Source organism: Protopterus annectens, chromosome 5.part0 (assembly GCF_019279795.1).
Source record: "Protopterus annectens isolate FY-2018-M chromosome 5.part0, PAN1.0, whole genome shotgun sequence".
NCBI lineage: Eukaryota > Metazoa > Chordata > Ceratodontiformes > Protopteridae > Protopterus > Protopterus annectens.
The window spans coordinates 1,760,235,109-1,760,253,355 of record NC_056735.1 but is presented as its reverse complement, the minus strand read 5'-3'; the positions used below and the strand labels follow the sequence as shown (position 1 = coordinate 1,760,253,355).

Below are 18,247 nucleotides of genomic sequence, written 5' to 3'. Positions count from 1 at the left end.
TACAGTATAAACAAATCTGCCATGATGATGGTGGTGGTGATGGTGGGGCACTTGATGTCACCTTCCTTTCAACAAGTATTAAGCGGATATGCTTTTGCATAGTTGCAGTAATAGTTTGAATATATCCATTTGCTACAGCACAAAATATATTTTTGAAGAGATGCTGGCAATATAACTGGCACAGAGCAGCTCCCAGCTAACAGGGGTTTAGGATAAAAAGTCCAGCATACCTCTCAACCTCTTAGCCCAAGAAATCTGGACAAAGCACAACAAAATAGGGGGACAAAGGCTCAAAAATAGGGAGCACATTTTAAATATCAGTCTTATAAACTTAGAAAGTTGTTAGAATAACATGATTTGTGTTAACATGCATTTTCTGAAGTTATGAAGTCTGAAAATCAAATACATGCCATTTTAGTGACTATAATCATTAGATCATCACAGTGATTTGTCAAAAAAAAACACAATTTTTAAGAGGAACACACCAAAAATTTGAGGCAGAAATCTGGACATCCTGCGAGAATCTGTACAGTTGAGAAGTATGAAGTCCAGTGCAAGGGGTTTGTGGATTTAGAGCGCTGTCATGCGCACTGAGGAGTCTTTGGTAAAACCTCTAATCCAGTACAATTTCCTGAGCTGCCTTCATAGCTTTGTCTGTCACAACACGGGTGTCATTAGCAGGAAGGCAAATATCCTACAAGTGCAGCAAGCCATGTCCACAACAAATGCAGTGACAGAAACCGAACTCCATATCCGTCAAAGCCAGGAGCCCACAGAAGGAGACCAAGAAGTAAGGAACGTGCTTCCTGATGGGGAAGAGAGAAGTAATGCAAATAACGTAGACGAAGTTGTCAAACCTGAGGAGACAACAGAAAAGAGCAGCCAAGAAACAGGGGAAGCCACAGGGATAGATTCCGCTTGGCCCGAAAAAGAAAGTACACCTGTTGAGAATATTGCTCCAGAAAACAACACAACAAACTCGGAGACTGAAGCTTCCGAAGGAAAAGATAACGGAACAGAGAATGAAGGACCAGATAAGGGAATCGATGAGAGACCAGAGCCAGAAAACTCACCTGAACCAGAAACAACACCTGTCGGGATTAGCCAAGAGGAACCTTTTACCGGCGAAAATGGAGAAGAAAATACTCCAAGTTCTGCAGAAACAAGGCAGGTAGACCCTAAGGAGGACGATGGGGATAACTTTAAAGCAATCTCTTCAGCCAGTAGCAGCGACAGCAGCGACAGTGAATACGAGGAAGGGGAAGATGAAGAGGGCAAAGCAAACTATGAGATGGAACCTGAAAGGGAGAAAGAAAGCGACAAAAACTCATCTGAGACCGACCTGGCGTGTGGTGACGGTGTTAAAGAAACAGGAGAAGCGACAGGTGCGGTAACTGAGGCAGAAGAAGGCGATAACGTTGGAAGGAATGGAGAGGCTGAAGACAATGCCACCGGCTCTGCAGGTGCAAAAGAAACAGGAGAAGTGACAGATGCGGTGACTGAGGGAGAAGAGGGAGACAGAGTCGGAAGGAATGGAGAGGCTGAGGACAATGCCACCGGCGTTGCAGGTGCAAAAGAAATAGGAGCAGTGACAGATGCGGTGACTGAGGGAGAAGAGGGAGACAGAGTCGGAAGGAATGGAGAGGCTGAAGACAATGCTACCGGCACTGGAGGGGTACACCCTGGCGCTGCAGGAGAGGAGGACCCAATAGGTGCAGTAGAAGGCGCAGATGATGAAGGGGTTAAAGAGAATGGCCTGGACACTAGTGCTGCACTGGTGTTAGAAGATGCTGCGATAGAAGTACAGGAGTTTGATATCTCCCTTTACGTTAAGGTACGGGTACTTTTTAGATTTATTTTTAGACCTTTCATCTGTTTGGTCGTATACAATTCAAACAACTTTTGAAAAGAGGCCCAGTGAAATTGGAATAATGTGTCTGTGTATGACTTGAGGGCTCCACAAGGGATTTAGTTAAGCTACTTAAAATTTCATGCTACCGCGTGATCTGCGTTCTAGAGGAGAACAGCGGTAGGACGAGCAGTTCAATTTCTAAATAAAGAGCTGTACTGAAATTACAAATTAAACCGTAGCTGGGAAAAACACATTATTTTAGCAGAAATAAGGGAACATAACTTGGTGCGTTGTTACAGATGCACTCATTCACTGTTAACTAGTTAACATACCTCTCAACTTTACAGATTTTTGCAGAATGTCCACATTTTTGCTTCATATTTTTGGTCTTTTCCTCATAAAATGTGTGGGTTTTTTGACAAATCACTGGGATTATGCAAGGATTAAAGTTACTAAATCATGGCATGCATCTGAGTTTCAGACTTCATACCCTTCAGAAAATGCATGTTAACACAAATCCTGTTATACTAGCAACTTTCTAAGTTTCTAAGAGCAATATTTCAAACGTGTCCCTATTTTTGGTTCTTTTTCCATGCATTATGTCAGGCTTTGTCCAGATTTATTACTGTAAGAGGTTGAGAGGTATGCTAAGAAGTATGTGAGCTCTTATTTTGGAGAGGTGCCTGGAGGGGTGAGCATATGATCTCTTGCATAAGAAAGTATAAAATTCTCAGTTAAAAGCCCACACTAAAGGAAAATGTTTAGATATACTAATAACATAGCTCTCAACCTTTGAAGACCACAGTAAAAGATGATCAGGGATGAAGGTCCCAAATCGGGGGCACTTTATATATTGGTAACTCTTGACTAACAAAAGATATCTTGAGTTAACATCTATTTAAGAAAGTAAAAGAAACCTGGAACTATGACAATTATTTAGCATTATCCGCTGATTGTAATCCATTAACTTTTTTTGTGAAAAAAAAGCAATTTTAGGAGGGACATAACTAATATTTGAGCCAAAATCAAGGACAGCCCTGAAAATAAATTGAGAGGTGTATGTATTAGAAAAGCAGCATAAACAAAAGATATATTTTGTGATACAAAGGCCTGATATAAGACACCAGTTTCAGAAACTGCTGTTATGTTGATGATTTAATAAAGTCAGATAACACTGTTGCATAACTTAGTATAGATTATTGTGTGTCACACCTCTACAAGACAACCAGGAAGTCTAACTTCATTGATACTGTTTTGTTTGCTTTTTTTAATCGTGAACATTTTCAGAGAAACAAATGGCCTAAGGTCTGATTCTTTAATAAAACAGCTCCTTTTGTGTCTGTATCTGTTGCATTATACTTCAGAATTAATTCTCTCCTCATACATTAATTGATGCATGCAATGAATACTTTTAAGTTTATTAACTTAAAACTTTTTGTAGGGAAATCATAAACACCAACTTCTATTTTTGGTCTAATTAGACTTACAAATAAAGTTCTCATAATATCCTGACTTCTAGATTTGATACATTTTTGTATAATCTATGATTTTATTACAGTGTCTTATCTGTTCTCTTAATTGCTCAGAGAAGTTTAACTTCAAATCAACCATATGCACAAGGGTGTATACTTAAAACACATGAGATATATTTTATTGCTACCAATGCTGTGAGCAGAATCAGCTTGTCTAGGATCAAAGTTCATTATCTTAGTTTTACTGGGGTTACTGGGAATTATGTTCATGCAATTTTCATCTGCCCAGTCACACAAGTTGTTTAGACATATCTGAACTGCTTTATTTTTTTTATTTATTTTATTTTACATTTGTTGACCTGGATAGTCCGACTGGATATTTGTCTATTTTCAGTGGAGGCCCTGGGAGAAAAGCACCAAGATAATAATACGCATTGAACTAGCAAATACTAGTTTCAAGCAGATTACAGTCATAAGCAATACCAGCATTTAACACATATAGTACTAACTTATTATAAAACACTTTACAAAACATAACATTATTTTCATAGTTATATATACATAACTTTACATTCAGGTTTAAGACACGTTGAGCAGCAGTTATACAATTGACCCTTCCTGAAATGGAGTGGTAGAAAAAAGTTAGAAGTAGTTGAAGGTAAGGCACCTAAGAAATAGAGAGGTCACTAGTTGGTGCTAGTGCAAGGACATAACCAATGAGTTTTGAAATATTTCTTGAGTTTGTTTTTGAATTGAGTTAGTGAGGGTTCTTGGGTCAAGTCAACTGGGAATCTGTTCCATGTTTTTCCAACAGAGTTGGCAAACAGAGAGTCCCCAGCTGAGTAGTTGGATTTGTATGTTTGAACTAGGAGTCTAGTGGATGGTCGCAGTGGCCGGGTGCTGGTGTAGGGGCTGATAATATTTTTTAGTCCAGGTGTATTTTCTGGTTGGTAAATGACTTTATGTGCCACTATTAGCTGGTTGAATTACAGTAGGCTTGGCAGTTCAAGCCATCTTAGGTGATTTAGGTTGTGACAGTGGTGTGTCTGGCAGGCTGTGCCAGTAGAAAATATGGCAATGTGGTTATAGCAGGATGATAGTTTATTAAGAACTGTTTTGTTTAAGTTGGAGAATAGAGGTGAGGCGTAGAGAAGAGTTGATAGCAGATGGCAATGGACAATTGCAGCTCTAGCAAATGGGGTAAGGAAAGGTTTGATTCTGTAAAGAGAGCCAATTTTTTATTAATGGTTTTGATAGTTTGATTGATATGCACATCAAACTTCAGGTTGGTATCAACTATGACACCCAATAGTTTAGTTTGGGCTTCTGGAGAGATGATAGTGCCATTGTTAGTGGTTATGTTGAAGGATGGCAGGGGGGTCCTGCATGTGGGGGAGAAGAGGAGCAACTTAGTTTTGTTGGGGTTTAGGATTCGATGTTGATTGGAGAGACATTTTTCCACTGTATTGAAGGTATTTTGGGTTAATGTGAATAAAGTAGCTGGTGAGGTGTCAGAACAGATCAAGGTGGAGTCATCCACATATTGAATGCAGGTAGCATCTGGGATGACTGAATGAAGGTTGCTGATAAAGATGGAGAAAAGAAGGGGTCCTAGTATCAAGCCCTGGGAGACTCCTAATGTGATGGGTAGGTGAGATGATAGCTTGTCCTGCCATAGGACTGCCTGTTGCCTGCCCTGCAGATAGGATTGAAACCATTGGAGTGCATGGTTGTTTAAGGAGATGGCCTTCAAGGTATTTATAAGCATTTTGTGGTCAATCATGTTAAAAGCCTTGGATAGATATAGAAAGAGTGCTGAGAATAGTTTGTTATTATTGTGGTTGTGGTTAATGACATTAGAGAAAGAGAGGAAGGCAGAAGTAGTACTGTGGTGTGGCTTAAAGCCATGCTGAAAGTTGGACAACAGCTTGTTCTGTGTGAGGTAGTGCATGAGCTGTATGTGTACACACTTCTCCATAATTTTAGCTAGAGGTGACAAAATAGCTATGGGTCTAAAATTTGACAGTTCGGTGGAACTGCCTCCTTTATGGAGAGGTATGACATGGGAGATTTTCCATATAGTGGGTACAGTAGCTTCAGATATAGCTCTGTTGATCAAGATTGAGATGGGTATGCTATGGTGTCAGCAGCCTTTTTCAGACAGTCTGCTGGGAGGAGGTTGGCAGCCAGGGTGGAGGGTCTTAGTTTCTTAAGTAGGGCATGAATAAGTTGAATAGGAACAGGTTGGAAGGTAAAGTATGTTTGGGTACTGGGTGTGGCTACATTAGAATTAGAGCCATTGGGAGCAAGTTGGCTGGATAGAAACTGGATAGTCCCTGTGAAGAAGCTGTTGAAGTTATTAGCAATGTCTCCTGGGGATTTTTGTTGGGAAGCTGAGGGGGGTGGAGTGGCGGTTTGGCCTGGGTGGAGTAGTTTGTTTATTCCTGCCCAGAACTTTTGAGGTTTGTTTTGGTGTTTTTGCAGTAGATGGTAGTAGTGGTTCTTTTTGTCTAAGATTATGGATTTTATGGTGTCATTCCTTAGCTGTCTGAATCTTAGTTTATCAAGTGGTGCTTTTGTTTTTTGGTAGGTGGCCCATGCTTTGTTTCTGAGTAAAATTTTGGTTTTGGTATCTTTAGAAAGCCATGGTGCAATATTAACTTTGGTTCTAATAGAGCGTTTGGGAGCATGGGAGTTAAGAATAGCAAGGAATTTGGAGAAAGTATGCTACTGCTTCATCTAGGGGGAGACGTTTTAGTAGTGACCAGTTGCATGCCTTAAGTTCATTTTGAAACTTGGTGAGAATAAAATTCTTGTTGGTTCTTAATGTTCTATAAGTGGGTAGGTAGGAGCAGTCTACTATGAGCTTGATTGCATAGGTGAGACAGTGGTCACTTAGGTCATCAGGAAAAGTGCCTGATTTATAAGATGGAAAATGGGTATTGATGAGTATCCAGTCTAGGACACTTTCCTTGTTATTGGGTTTTCCTGTCCTGGTGGAGGAGGTTATGATTTGAGTAAATCCATAGAGGTTTATGTGGGTTGTGAGGGTTTCACAAGAGCAAGTGTTCCAGTCAATGTTGAAATCCCCAAGAACAATTGTTTCTTGGGGGTAGTTATTTGATAATCAATATAAGAAGTCTTCTAAGGTTTCTGTGTTCCTCCCTGGGGGAATGTAGACACAATGTTTACATTTTTGTTTTTGTGAATTTGTAGTTTTGAGATAAGAATTTCAGCATTATTGAACTGGGGTGGTTGTTGGGTGTCTGTGCTGACAGATAGGGTAGACTTGTAAAAGTATGCCTTCCCCACCACCCTTTCTGGTGGTACGATCCATTCAAAACATACTATACCCTGGTGGCAGAATCTCATGGTCCTTGGTGGCAGGCTTTAGCCACGTTTCTGTTAGGCATAATGTATCTGGGGAATGAACAGCTAAGAGGGCATGCAGGTGCTACGTTTTGTTATTTATGCTCCTAATGTTTAGATGGCAGGCCAGCAGTGAGTTAGGAGGTCTATTTGTTGGAGCTATGGTGGTAGGGGATATAGTAGGAGGAATAGGGCCAACAGGTGGGGATGGACCAGGGTTTGGGTGGATGTCGCCATCCTTTGTGAGGTTGTAGTGTATCCTGAGTATGAGTTTTAAGATTTTGAATAAAGTTTTGTAATAGTGTCTAGTTTTATGACTAATGTAACTATGTCTAGAAAGATGGTAGTATTAGGGGTTAAGGAGGTAAGCATGAGGGGAGTGAGTAAGGGTGCATTATTATCTGTTGTAGATGGGATGGATGTTTGGAATTTAGGGTAGTGGAAACCTGGGTGATCCTGACATTCATCGGCAGTTAGGCAATATGGGATGAGTAAAAGGGGTAGAAGCAGAGTTAATAAGACTATTTTGGGTGATAGCATACCTACTGATTGCAACTTGAAACTTAGGCAAAAGGAATAGTAGAGTTGGAGGACTGGTGGTATCAGGTTGAGGGTGGTGCTGCTGAGTGACAAGTTGTTACTGATTAGTTTAAAAATGTGGTGTACGGGAGTGATTTGGGGGCAGGGTGGGGTGCAAAGCAAGCCCAAGCGAAGCGAGGGCAAGTGGAGCAGGGATAAACCAATGCCTGTACTAAGTTGTAGCAGTTTAACCTGTATGAGGAAAGAGGGTGGTGGGGGAAAAGAGAAGGCAGTAGGAGTGGTTAGAGGAATACCTTGATTGACTCAAGATACCACACCAGAGGTAAGTTGAATGTAAGGACCAAGATCTGCACTCAGCACTTTAATGTTACTTGCACTCAGCACTTTAATTTTACTTATGTTTAGCAGGAAAGACAGACCAACAGTATACAATTTTGAGGATTTTTACAAGGGTTACTTGTTCAAATGTCAGACAAGTAAGTAAAACTTTCAACAGGAATCTGTGTTTGAGTGTTAGAAAGCCAGAAAGGTACAAATTATACCTGTAAAAATTACGGTCAGAGAGACAAATGTAAGAGTCAGTGTACTTTAGTTACAGGGGAAGGAGGCAAACACTCATGTAGAAAAGAGCCCTATGGCTGACCAAAATGGTGACTTGCTTAATTACACAGCACTGCAAGAGAAAGGTTAACAAATGCTTTTTATATGTGTAACCTACTCTGATTAATTGACTAATTGCTTTAACAACATTGTTGGTATATATAGGTACATAAGTTTAATGGTGACATATATTTAATATGGTTGAGATCATCCAAATATTTAAAATATTAATGCCCAACAAAAAAAGAACAGGTATAACCCTAGGAATGACACCGAGGCACTCCATTACATAACCCTTTCAGTACCATAAACAGGGCTTATATTTGACTAAACATTGTTTGTCATAAAGCCAAGAAATTATCCAATTTAGCAAATGTGCAAGATAATCTGAGTTTTCAAAGCTTATGGATCAAATTTGCATGATTTACTTTATAAAATGCTAAGGAAAAGTCAATAAAAATTACATCTATTTGGAAATGTTCATTCAGTGCAGTAAATGTATTGTAAAAAGATTGATTGTAAGTTGATGTAGAGCTCTCCTTTGGATATGCATGTTAGTGTATGTTCACCATGCCCCAAGTATTTAATTCTCCTATGGGTTTTCCTACACCAGTTTTTCCATGACCTTCCCTGTGCTTGAGGGCAGGCTGTTGGCATGCAGTCTATCTAGTCTTTTAAACCCTTTCCTTTGTAGATTGGCTTAATAACCACACCCTTCCAGCCATTGGGAATGTTTGGTATTCTCTAAGTAGCTGTGTAAAATGAGTGTTAGATGTTTTAACAAGAACCCTTAAATGTTTTTAAATCCCTGTTTGTAAGAAACTTCCACACATGAAGTCCTGGCAACATCTCCTCAAAACTCTTTTAATACCATCCTCACTGCGTGAGCTTCTTGAAGTCCTGCCAGTTTTAAATGCAGTAAAGGAATTCCTTTCCTGTACGTTCCTGCTTACTTTCATCTTTGGTTGCACCAACTGCAATGTGACTTGTAGTTGAAATAGCTTAGAATATATCTCTAGCTAAGTGCCAGTTCTCTTACCAAATGGGTTTTTTTTTCAGCTTTGTACTAAATTTATTCCATAATGCTGGTAATATTGGTAACAAACAAAATCTTTTTTTACCTAACCTTGCAATAAGCGATAATGCTTGACTTGTATTTAGGAAGCCCCACTCTGTTCTTAGGGTAGTTTGCATTTAGATGAGCTTTATGACCATTCATTCATGAACCATCTATGGTTTAATGTAGTAAACTAGAGAAGCTCGGGAAAAAATAATGTACAGTTCTTTGAAAGCACAGTGAAGTTCAGTTCAGATTGTTACAAACACAGGAAGATTTAAACATGATTAGTTACAAGTAAAGCAACTGTAAAAGTCATTGTTGCCCATTTAAGGTGTTTTCTTGTTGGTGGGAGTGCACCCCCCACCACTTTTTTTATTTATATATATATATTAGCTCAAAGATGGTTGTATCTCAGATAAAAGGTAATTCTTCAAGATATAACAGTTTTAGACTTAGTATTGTAATTGGACTTAACTTTCCTTAGTTCTGCAATCATGCTTATCTTCCACTGTACATCAGGAACCAAACAGTGCAAAACAATATAACCTTATGGGTTCATAAGCACAGCCTTTAACTTTATAATCTACTGGCCTGTAATCATTTTGGTTGTTTGTAACTCATATTGACATTTCCGGTTCCATTTTAAACTGTTTTTGTTACTTAGCATCATAGTATTGAATATCACCTGGGTTTCATTTCTTGCACAGTTTAGGTGCAAGTTTGCAAACAGAATTGTGTAAGACATAGTTTTATATAACAAGGAAAGATATCCTGTAAACAGAATGCAAGCTACAGAGAATAAAGATAATACATTTACTCTTCAACACAGTTCAGCCTTTAAAAACCAAACTCCTGAATGTTATTTTAAAAGAATTTATGAACTATGCTGGGCCAAATGACTTGTTTTAGGAAGCAGAAAGACATTATATTATATTATGTAGTTAGCATGATAATGAATTTATACTGTTTCTTGTTTATAATAATTTCTGTATTTATTTCATTTTTTGCATTTAGTGTTTCTATTTCTCGTGTGTAATCGTGATATAACTAAATGCACTTAAACATGCACACACGTATGCATGCATATCTACACACGTGTATATACACACACACACACACACACACACACACACACACACACACAGACACGTTTTACACAGTTACACATAATTATGTATGTAGTTTCACTATATGTCTAAGAAGAATGAGTGTTTTCTGAAATTATACAAATTTCAGTGCAATTTACGTGTGTGTGTGTGTGTGTGTGTGTGTGTGTGTGTGTGTGTGTGTGTGTGTGTGTATATATATATATATATATATATATATATATATATAAAAAACAGAGATTATAAGCAGGGTGATTGTTTTTAGAAACACTCTCTACACAACAGGCCATCCTAATTTTCACCCCTCATTTGCACATCTGACATCATGGTGTACCTCCAAAAAATTACTCAGGAAGCTTTAACAGCCACTGAAACATGGCTTCATAACTCACAACTTATGCTCAACCCAAAAAAGACCAAACTACTTTTTTTTTCCAAATCCCTCTCTCATTTTAAAGCAACATTTCAAATCCTCTCTGTTGGTAGTACAACCAGTTGAAGTCACTACTCATAGCAAACTATTTGGCGTGATAGTGGATGATAATCTTACATATGACCTGCATACACAAAATTACCTAAGAAGAAATCATCAAAAACTAGGGCTGCTTTACAGGGTCAAAACATTTCTTACTGATTCAACTAAAACTATACTTGCCACTACTTATCTCCTCCCCACACTTCTTTATGGCATTCTCATCCTTAACCTCCATGCTTCACAAAAATTAAAACTTGAACAATGCTATAACAAAGTTGCTAAATTTGCAGCACATATCCCTTTCTGAACCCACTACTGTATAGCAATGAGAAGCCTAAATTGGTTAGAACTTCCACATCAACTAATATATACACGTCTTACCACCTATAAAATTATTCAGCATCCATCTTCCTGTCCAATGAGGCCGTGGTGGTGCAGCGGTTAGCATTGTCTCCTCACAGCAAGAAGTTCTCCTGTTTGATTCTCAGCTTGAGCGCCTTCTGTGTGGAGTCTACATATCCACCCCATGGTCGAGTAACGTATTAAGACATGCAGGTAGGTGCATGCGTGAATGGGTGTTCCTTCTTTGAAGGTTGGGCATCGGGCTGGCAACTTGGCACCGTAAAAATCCACTGCCAATCATTAGCAGACCAGAGGTCTGCTGTGGTGACCCCTAACCGGGAAAAGCTGAAAGACATTACATCTAACTGTCCAGCATTAAAAAACATTTTACCCAACTATGTTCCCAGTCAGTCATTGCAATCCAGTGATCAAAAACTCCTGTCTACAAGTCTAGCAAATCTGCTGGGTATTGTCTGTACTCGTACAAGGTTGTTAAGGCCTGGAACTCCTTACCTGTATCCATTAGGTTTGTGCCATCCCTCCCATCTTTCAAAACCACTCTAAAAGACTTCCTCGCTAAAATCTGGCTGTGTTCTTGTTTAAATCCAGTGATAAACTATATCCCTAAATATGAACAAGTATGTTTTTATTCTTTATATTCCTTACACTCCCTTCTTCACTTACTTTCTTACTGCTATCCAATTCTCTTTCGTGACTATCTCTCTAAATATACCATAAGCCCATTTTCCATCATCTCATATTGCAATTCATATTTGTGTTAGACTAACTTACCTTTACTTTCTCTACAAACTGTCTGATGTTTCTCTAAATATTAAATGATTATCATATACCTTGTATCGATTTGTAACCAATGTTTTTATATTAGGTCTAATTTGTTACAATTATTTAAACTGCAAATGTTTTTGTTTTATTTTTGAAGATTGTAAAATTACTGTTCTTAAAATGTTTTGTAATAAGTTGGAGCTTTTCTCCCTTGGCCTCTGCTGAAAATGGACTTCTATCCAGTTGGACTTTCCTGGTAATCAAATATCAATAAATAAATAAATGAGTAAATAAATATAAATAGTAATATATAGGCATATATGTTGTTGTTGTTGTTTGTCTTTTGGCTTTTCCCAGTGAGGGGTCGCCACAGTGGAACTGTCTGCTAATGATTGGCAGTTGTTTTTTTTATGGTGTCGAGTTGCCAGCCCAACGCCCAACCTTCAACGAAGGCACGCCCATTCAACGCATGTCTTTCAAATGCCCACTCACCCGCGGGGAGGACATGCAGACTCCACATAGAAGGCACTACCAACCCAAGCCGAGAATCGAACAGGAGAACCTCTTGCTGAGAGGTAACAACATAGGCATATATATATATATATATATATATATATATATATATGTGTGCGAAATTCCTGTGTCTTGGAGAATTCCCTCATCTAATCTCAGGATCATTTATAACTAGTAGTGGTGTGGTGCACTCCCCACATTAGAGGATGGGGGCAGCTGCAGAAATGCCTTTAATGGGATGCAATTAATTCCACGTCTATATGTCCCTAAATTTGACAGATTTGGAAGTACTGCATGTTAATACTCTAGCAGCATTAAGCACTGATTTTGCTTAAACCTCACTGAAGTTTTTTTTTGCATCCTTAGTGGCGTATTTTGATTATTTTGTAGTCTTCGTGTAAGGTAGATATTATAAGCAGGGTGATTGTTTTTAAAAATGTTTTGGGATAAAGCAGAAGGTATCATGAGTCAGATGTAGCTGCAAAATAATTTCAGCCTAAATATAAGTTCAGTAAGATGTGTATGATTAAACTGCAGATTTTGACAGAGCTAGAACAATGTATTTAACTTTGTTAGTCCACATAAGTCAAACTGTTAGTACATTAGTGAGCACAAGCTGCAGTGTGGAAGCAGATTTCATAAAGTATAATATTTTCCATGTTGCACCCATACAGGGAGATTCAGAAAGGACGACAGTATGATATATTAAAGTGCTATGAAGTTTCCGTTCTGATGTCTGTATGTTAAATTATGATACACATCCTGTGCAAATAGGACTCAAAGAAAGGTGTTGAGAGTGCAGTTTGATGGGTCTATATTATATGTTTGAAGTCTGAAAACTTCGAATCTCATATGATCGACTCCATATGAGCGAAGTTTTCAAACATCGAACATAAAATATAAACAAACTAAAAATAAAAAACCTACCTGAACGCTCTATACAGGGGACAAGCCCCCCTTCACCCCCCATGTGGGGGGCTGTACCACCCACACCCCCTGCTACTTAATATACCAACTCCAAGATCACACTGCATTGAAGTGAAGGGAAATATTCCCTATGGCGGTCTCTGTTGAAACTTTGATGTTTGAAAACTTCGCTCATATGATGTTGATCATATGAGATTTGAAGTTTTTAAACTTTAAACTTATAATATAGACCCAGTTTGACTGGGATAATGGTATCAAAGCTTCTAGAAAGAAAAACAGGTGACTAATTTGGGAAATGTGGGATAAGAGATTATGTTTTCTTCAGGGAGGTATATGCTATAAGGGGTCTATATGATGTTGTCGAAAGACAAATTCATTGAATATATCTTTATAGACACATAAACATTGAACACTGAAACTGCTGAACAGCCACTTCAGTGAATTTTTTCCCAGGGAAAAAAATCGCTTGATTGTCATTTGGGATTTGCCCTTTTCCCTACTGTAGTGCGATCTCGGAGTTGGTATATTTAGTTAAGGGGATGGGGGGGCAAAGTCCCCCACTATGTAGGGTTTGAATGTTTGCTTCGTGTTTCTTCGGCCAAGTGATTTTTTTTCCCTTGGGAAAAAAATTTGCTAAAGTGGCCATTTGGCAATTTCAGTGTTCGATGTTTATGGGTTGATAAAGACGTATTTGATGAATTTGTTTTTCGACAAAATAATATAGACTTGCTATAAGGACTTGAGATAGACTTTAGAAATATGCTTCTACGGGTATTTAGATGTGTGGAATACTAATTCATATAAATGCAAAGTACCTTAAACACTTAATTTAAAACATAGTTTTCATTCCTGAGGGCACCTCAGTCAAGTGTGCCTGCCCTTGTGGGGTACACAGTTTTGTGTGTTCTGGCTATTTTATTGAATATAGTCATAAACATTGTAATTAATAAAACAGAGATGGACACAGTCAGGAAAAAGGCACTAAACCATTTCACCAGCAACAATAATAACATGCTACCACCACCCAGTTACTTTAGAGATGTAAGTAATATTTTGTAGTTAGTAATAACGTGAGCTGTATGAAGTCCATACATTTATCAGCATTATGGTGAAGCACATATAAGGCAGTCTTTTCTTCATAACTCAGTCTTCGTAAATTTTTCCTTCATTTTACTGAGACTAGATTTTCAGTTGTAGCATAATACTTTATTTATTTATTTATTTATTTATTTATTTATTTTATTTAACATTTATTTTACATTTGGTTACTGGGAAAGTCCGAATGGACATGATTCCTTTTTCAGCGGAGGCCTGGGGAGAAATGCGCCACATATAACAAGACAATACTACAATTTCACATGTACAGCCCCATACATAAGAAGTGATCGGTAGAATACAATTTCACAAGTACAGTAAGATGTTTAACATATATGTAGTAAATTCAGATTTTGTTAACAAGTCATTTGAGAGAGTTGCTTCTAAGAAAGTATGAGAGATTTTACAAACATAGACTGTAGCATAAACAACAATTCCTCAACAAAGAATATAGGTAGTAGAGTAGCATACCTCATTTATCTGTAAATAGAAGTAGGCATGAGTGAAGAGAGGAAGAGAGATGCTAGTAATGAGATTAGTCCATTGAGGAGGAAGTATGGGAATAGGATATGGAAGTGGGATTACTGTAAGAGGGTCAGAGGAGGAAGTAGAGTATCCTTGGAGGTTCTTGGTTAGATGCTGGGGGGGGGGGGGTAGCCAGGAGAGTCACAGTTACTGATCCAGTTGGACTGTAAATGTGTTTTTAGAGAGTTTTAAACTGAGTTAGGGATGTCAGGGCTGATATAATAGTGGGAAGTGTATTCCACTTTTTAGCTATAGAATGAGAAAAGATAGAGACACCAGCAGAGTTGTTGGCTTTAGTTTCTTGAAGGAGCCATTTGTTATTACAGTGCAGGGCTCTGGTACTGGAGTAAGGATGCATGATGTTTTGTAGTGCTTGGCTTTTCTCTGGGTGATGTAGAATTTTGTGGGCTAGTATAAGCCGGTTGTAGAGGTGCAGATTGAAAGTTCCAGCCAGTTGAGTTTTTTTCAGGGCTGAGCAATTGTGTGTGGCCTGTGAGCTATAGGAGGCGAACTTAGCAATTTTGTTATAGCAGGCATCAAGTTTATCTTTATCTGCTTTTCTCAGATTGGTAAGTATGGGGGAGGCATACAAGAGTGTAGACAAGAGATGTTTGTGCAATTTTTGCTCTAGAGGTATTTGAGAGGAATTGTTTACTTCTAAATAGTCCCCCCTAGTTTTTTGTGTACTTTCTTTATGGTGAGGGATACATGCATGTCAAATTTCATGTTGCAGTCTGTCTCTATCCCTAGGAGTTTGGTGTGAATGACAGGGGAGATTAGTGTATTACTGTTAGAGATGATAGAGAAAGAGGAGGTGGGAGTGGAGAGGTTAGTAGGGTGGAATATTAGAAGTTTTGTCTTACTGGGGTTTAGTAGTAGTTGAGAGTTGGTAAGCCATTCTTCCACAGAAAGGAAAGAGGCCTATGTTTTTACTTGGAGTTCTTGAAGGGATGAGGAGGAACATATTAGAGTAGAGTCATCAGCATATTGGATGACTGAGGCATGTAGTGTGGAGGTGTGGAGGTTGTTAGTGAAGATATAGAAAAGTAAAGGACCAAGGATGGACCTTGGGGTATACCAAGTGTGACTGGTAATAGTGGTGAGAATTCTGGTTTCCATAGCACTGCTTGCTGTCTGTTAGTTAAGCAACTTTATTATACTGAGATAATATATTATTATACTGAGAAAGCCTGATGTACATGTTGTTGATTCCAGGAGGCAGGTAATGCATTGTGCTCCAAGTAATCCGAAGTTCTGTTGCAGCTTTGAGTTATCAGCAAATGATATACATATATATATATATATATATATATATATATATATATATATATATATATATATATATATATCAGGGTAGTAATGAGGTCTTGAAAGAGTAAAAGGCACACATTTTGCAATGTTTCAATGTGCTATGAATGAACCATCTTCCTTTACTATCCTTATTAGAATTTCTTTCTTTAATGTGTGCCAAGATTTGTTGTTTTAAGTAAATTTTATTTTAATATTTTATTTTGTAACTGGGCAACCCATTAAGCAAGTGTCTTTACGGGGATAATCCAGGATTACTGTCAGTTACCTGTTCAGGTAAAATCCAGGAGTACTGCCAGTTACATGTTCAAGTATAATCCAGGAGTACTACCAGTTACTTGTTCAGGTATAATCCAGGAGTACTGTTAGTTACCTGTTCAGGGATAATCCAGGAATACTGCCAGTTACCTGTTCAGGTATAATCCAGGAGTACTGCCAGTTACCTGTTCGGGTATAATCCAGGAGTACTGTCAGTTACATGTTCAGGGATAATCCAGGAGTACTGCCAGTTACCTGTTCAGGTAAAATCCAGGAGTACTGCCAGTTACATGTTCAAGTATAATCCAGGAGTACTGCCAGTTACCTGTTCAGGTATAATCCAGGAGTACTGTCAGTTACATGTTCAGAGATAATCCAGGAGTGCTGCCAGTTACCTGATCAGGTATAATCCAGGAGTACTGTTAGTTACATGTTCAGGGATAATCCAAGAGTACTGCCAGTTACCTGTTTAGGTATAATCCAGGAGTACTGTCACTTACTTGTTTAGGGATAATCCAGAATACCGTCCATTACTTTTTCAGGGATAATCCAGGAGTACTGTCAGTTACTTGCTCAAAGTCAGACAAGCAGGCAGATAGAGACTGTAGGACTAGAGGATGAAGTCTAACTCAGGCTCTTAATCTCCTCCATTAATCTACCAAGCACAAAATGACAAAAATGTGCTTCCATTAACATGCCTGAAACACAACTCTTTAGACCTTCACTTCCAGACATGTACAATAATGAATAGACTCAGATGTGTTAGCAATTAACTGTCTGCTATAAATACAAGTATATTCTATGAAGTCATCACTGTGCACACACAGCAAAGGAGCACTGATTATGTCAGAATAAATGTTTATGTCTCTAAACCCTTTGTTTTAGAAAGGGATTTATAATGATATACATATCCCAAAGACAACCACCCACACGCACACACACATATATGTATATATATATATATATATATATATATATATATATATATATATATATATATATGTGTGTGTGTGTGTGTAAACACTGTATGATATAGTATTAAAGAGATAGTCATATAAATGAGCACCATACTTGGCCAAATATAACTGGCTAAAGTTACAATCAACTGAAAAATGCAGGGTACAGGAAATCCATTTCCCTGCAGTGGGGCAATCCTGGACTTAAGTAGGCAGTCTAGGGGGCACAGCCTCCTACATGGGGATATGGGCTCCCTGACATGTAAAATGATTGTCTGTTTCCAGCTAAAGTGCATCTTTAGCCAGGTTGCACTCAGCTGATTGATTTAGATGATCTCTTGACTGATAAAGAATACTTGGTGTGTCTACAGATGTGTGGGAATTAATGTTTGAGAATGAAATGCACAGTCTTTTAAGAGAATAAATGTAAGTAACATTATATACAAATAAACTCTTAGTAGGCTGATCTGATCTGGAATTAACACATTCAAGATAATCTTAATTGCTCAGTTCTTTGTTCCTCACTGCCACTGTACATTCCATTGGTGAGAAAACAGCAATGATTACTAGAGTTGGCTGTATTTGTTTTTTGAAGCATTAATCAAATGTGTTTATGGTATGAAGTCAATGGCTATTTGTTAGGAAGTTTCTGTTATCACTGTTTCTTTGGCTGTACGTGCTGAGGTTTATATCTTGTTATGATGTAATTTGATTTGCATGGCCAGAGAGAGTTACTGCCATGTCAGAAACAGTATTTATATAAGATATCAAAGGAATATGCTATGGCTGTAAATATCTACTTTACTTAATAAATGACATTTTTCAGATGTGCAGAAGGGTATGAGTATGCCTGATATGCAGCAGTTGTATGAAGAGAATACCAATTTAAACCTCAGGTATAGAAGATAATGCCAGCTTAGACTTATCTACTTGAGCTAAGGGAACCCTTCTGTTTAGTCAGGTGTCTGTCAGTGTGACATAATGATTATCTGTGGCTATTAACATTCAAATATTGATCACTGTAGCCCAGTCAACTGGCACAGAAGTTGGCCACCACCAACAGCCT

The 18,247-nt window shown here is 38.2% G+C and overlaps 1 protein-coding gene across 2 annotated transcripts in view; it reads left to right on the top strand.

Moving 5' to 3' along the window:
• Positions 1-568: 568 nt before the first annotated feature.
• LOC122801881 (chloride intracellular channel protein 4-like) overlaps positions 569-18,247 on the top strand; it is a 406,749-nt gene continuing 389,070 nt past the window's right edge. The window contains exons 1-2 of one of the 2 annotated variants that reach the window (XM_044071556.1): positions 569-1,540; positions 1,646-1,834. In XM_044071556.1, coding sequence (XP_043927491.1) covers positions 584-1,540; positions 1,646-1,834 — 1,146 coding nt within the window. In that variant the 5' untranslated portion in view covers positions 569-583. Of the gene's footprint in view, positions 1,835-18,247 lie in introns of both variants that reach the window. The other variant, XM_044071555.1, reaches the window with a different exon arrangement.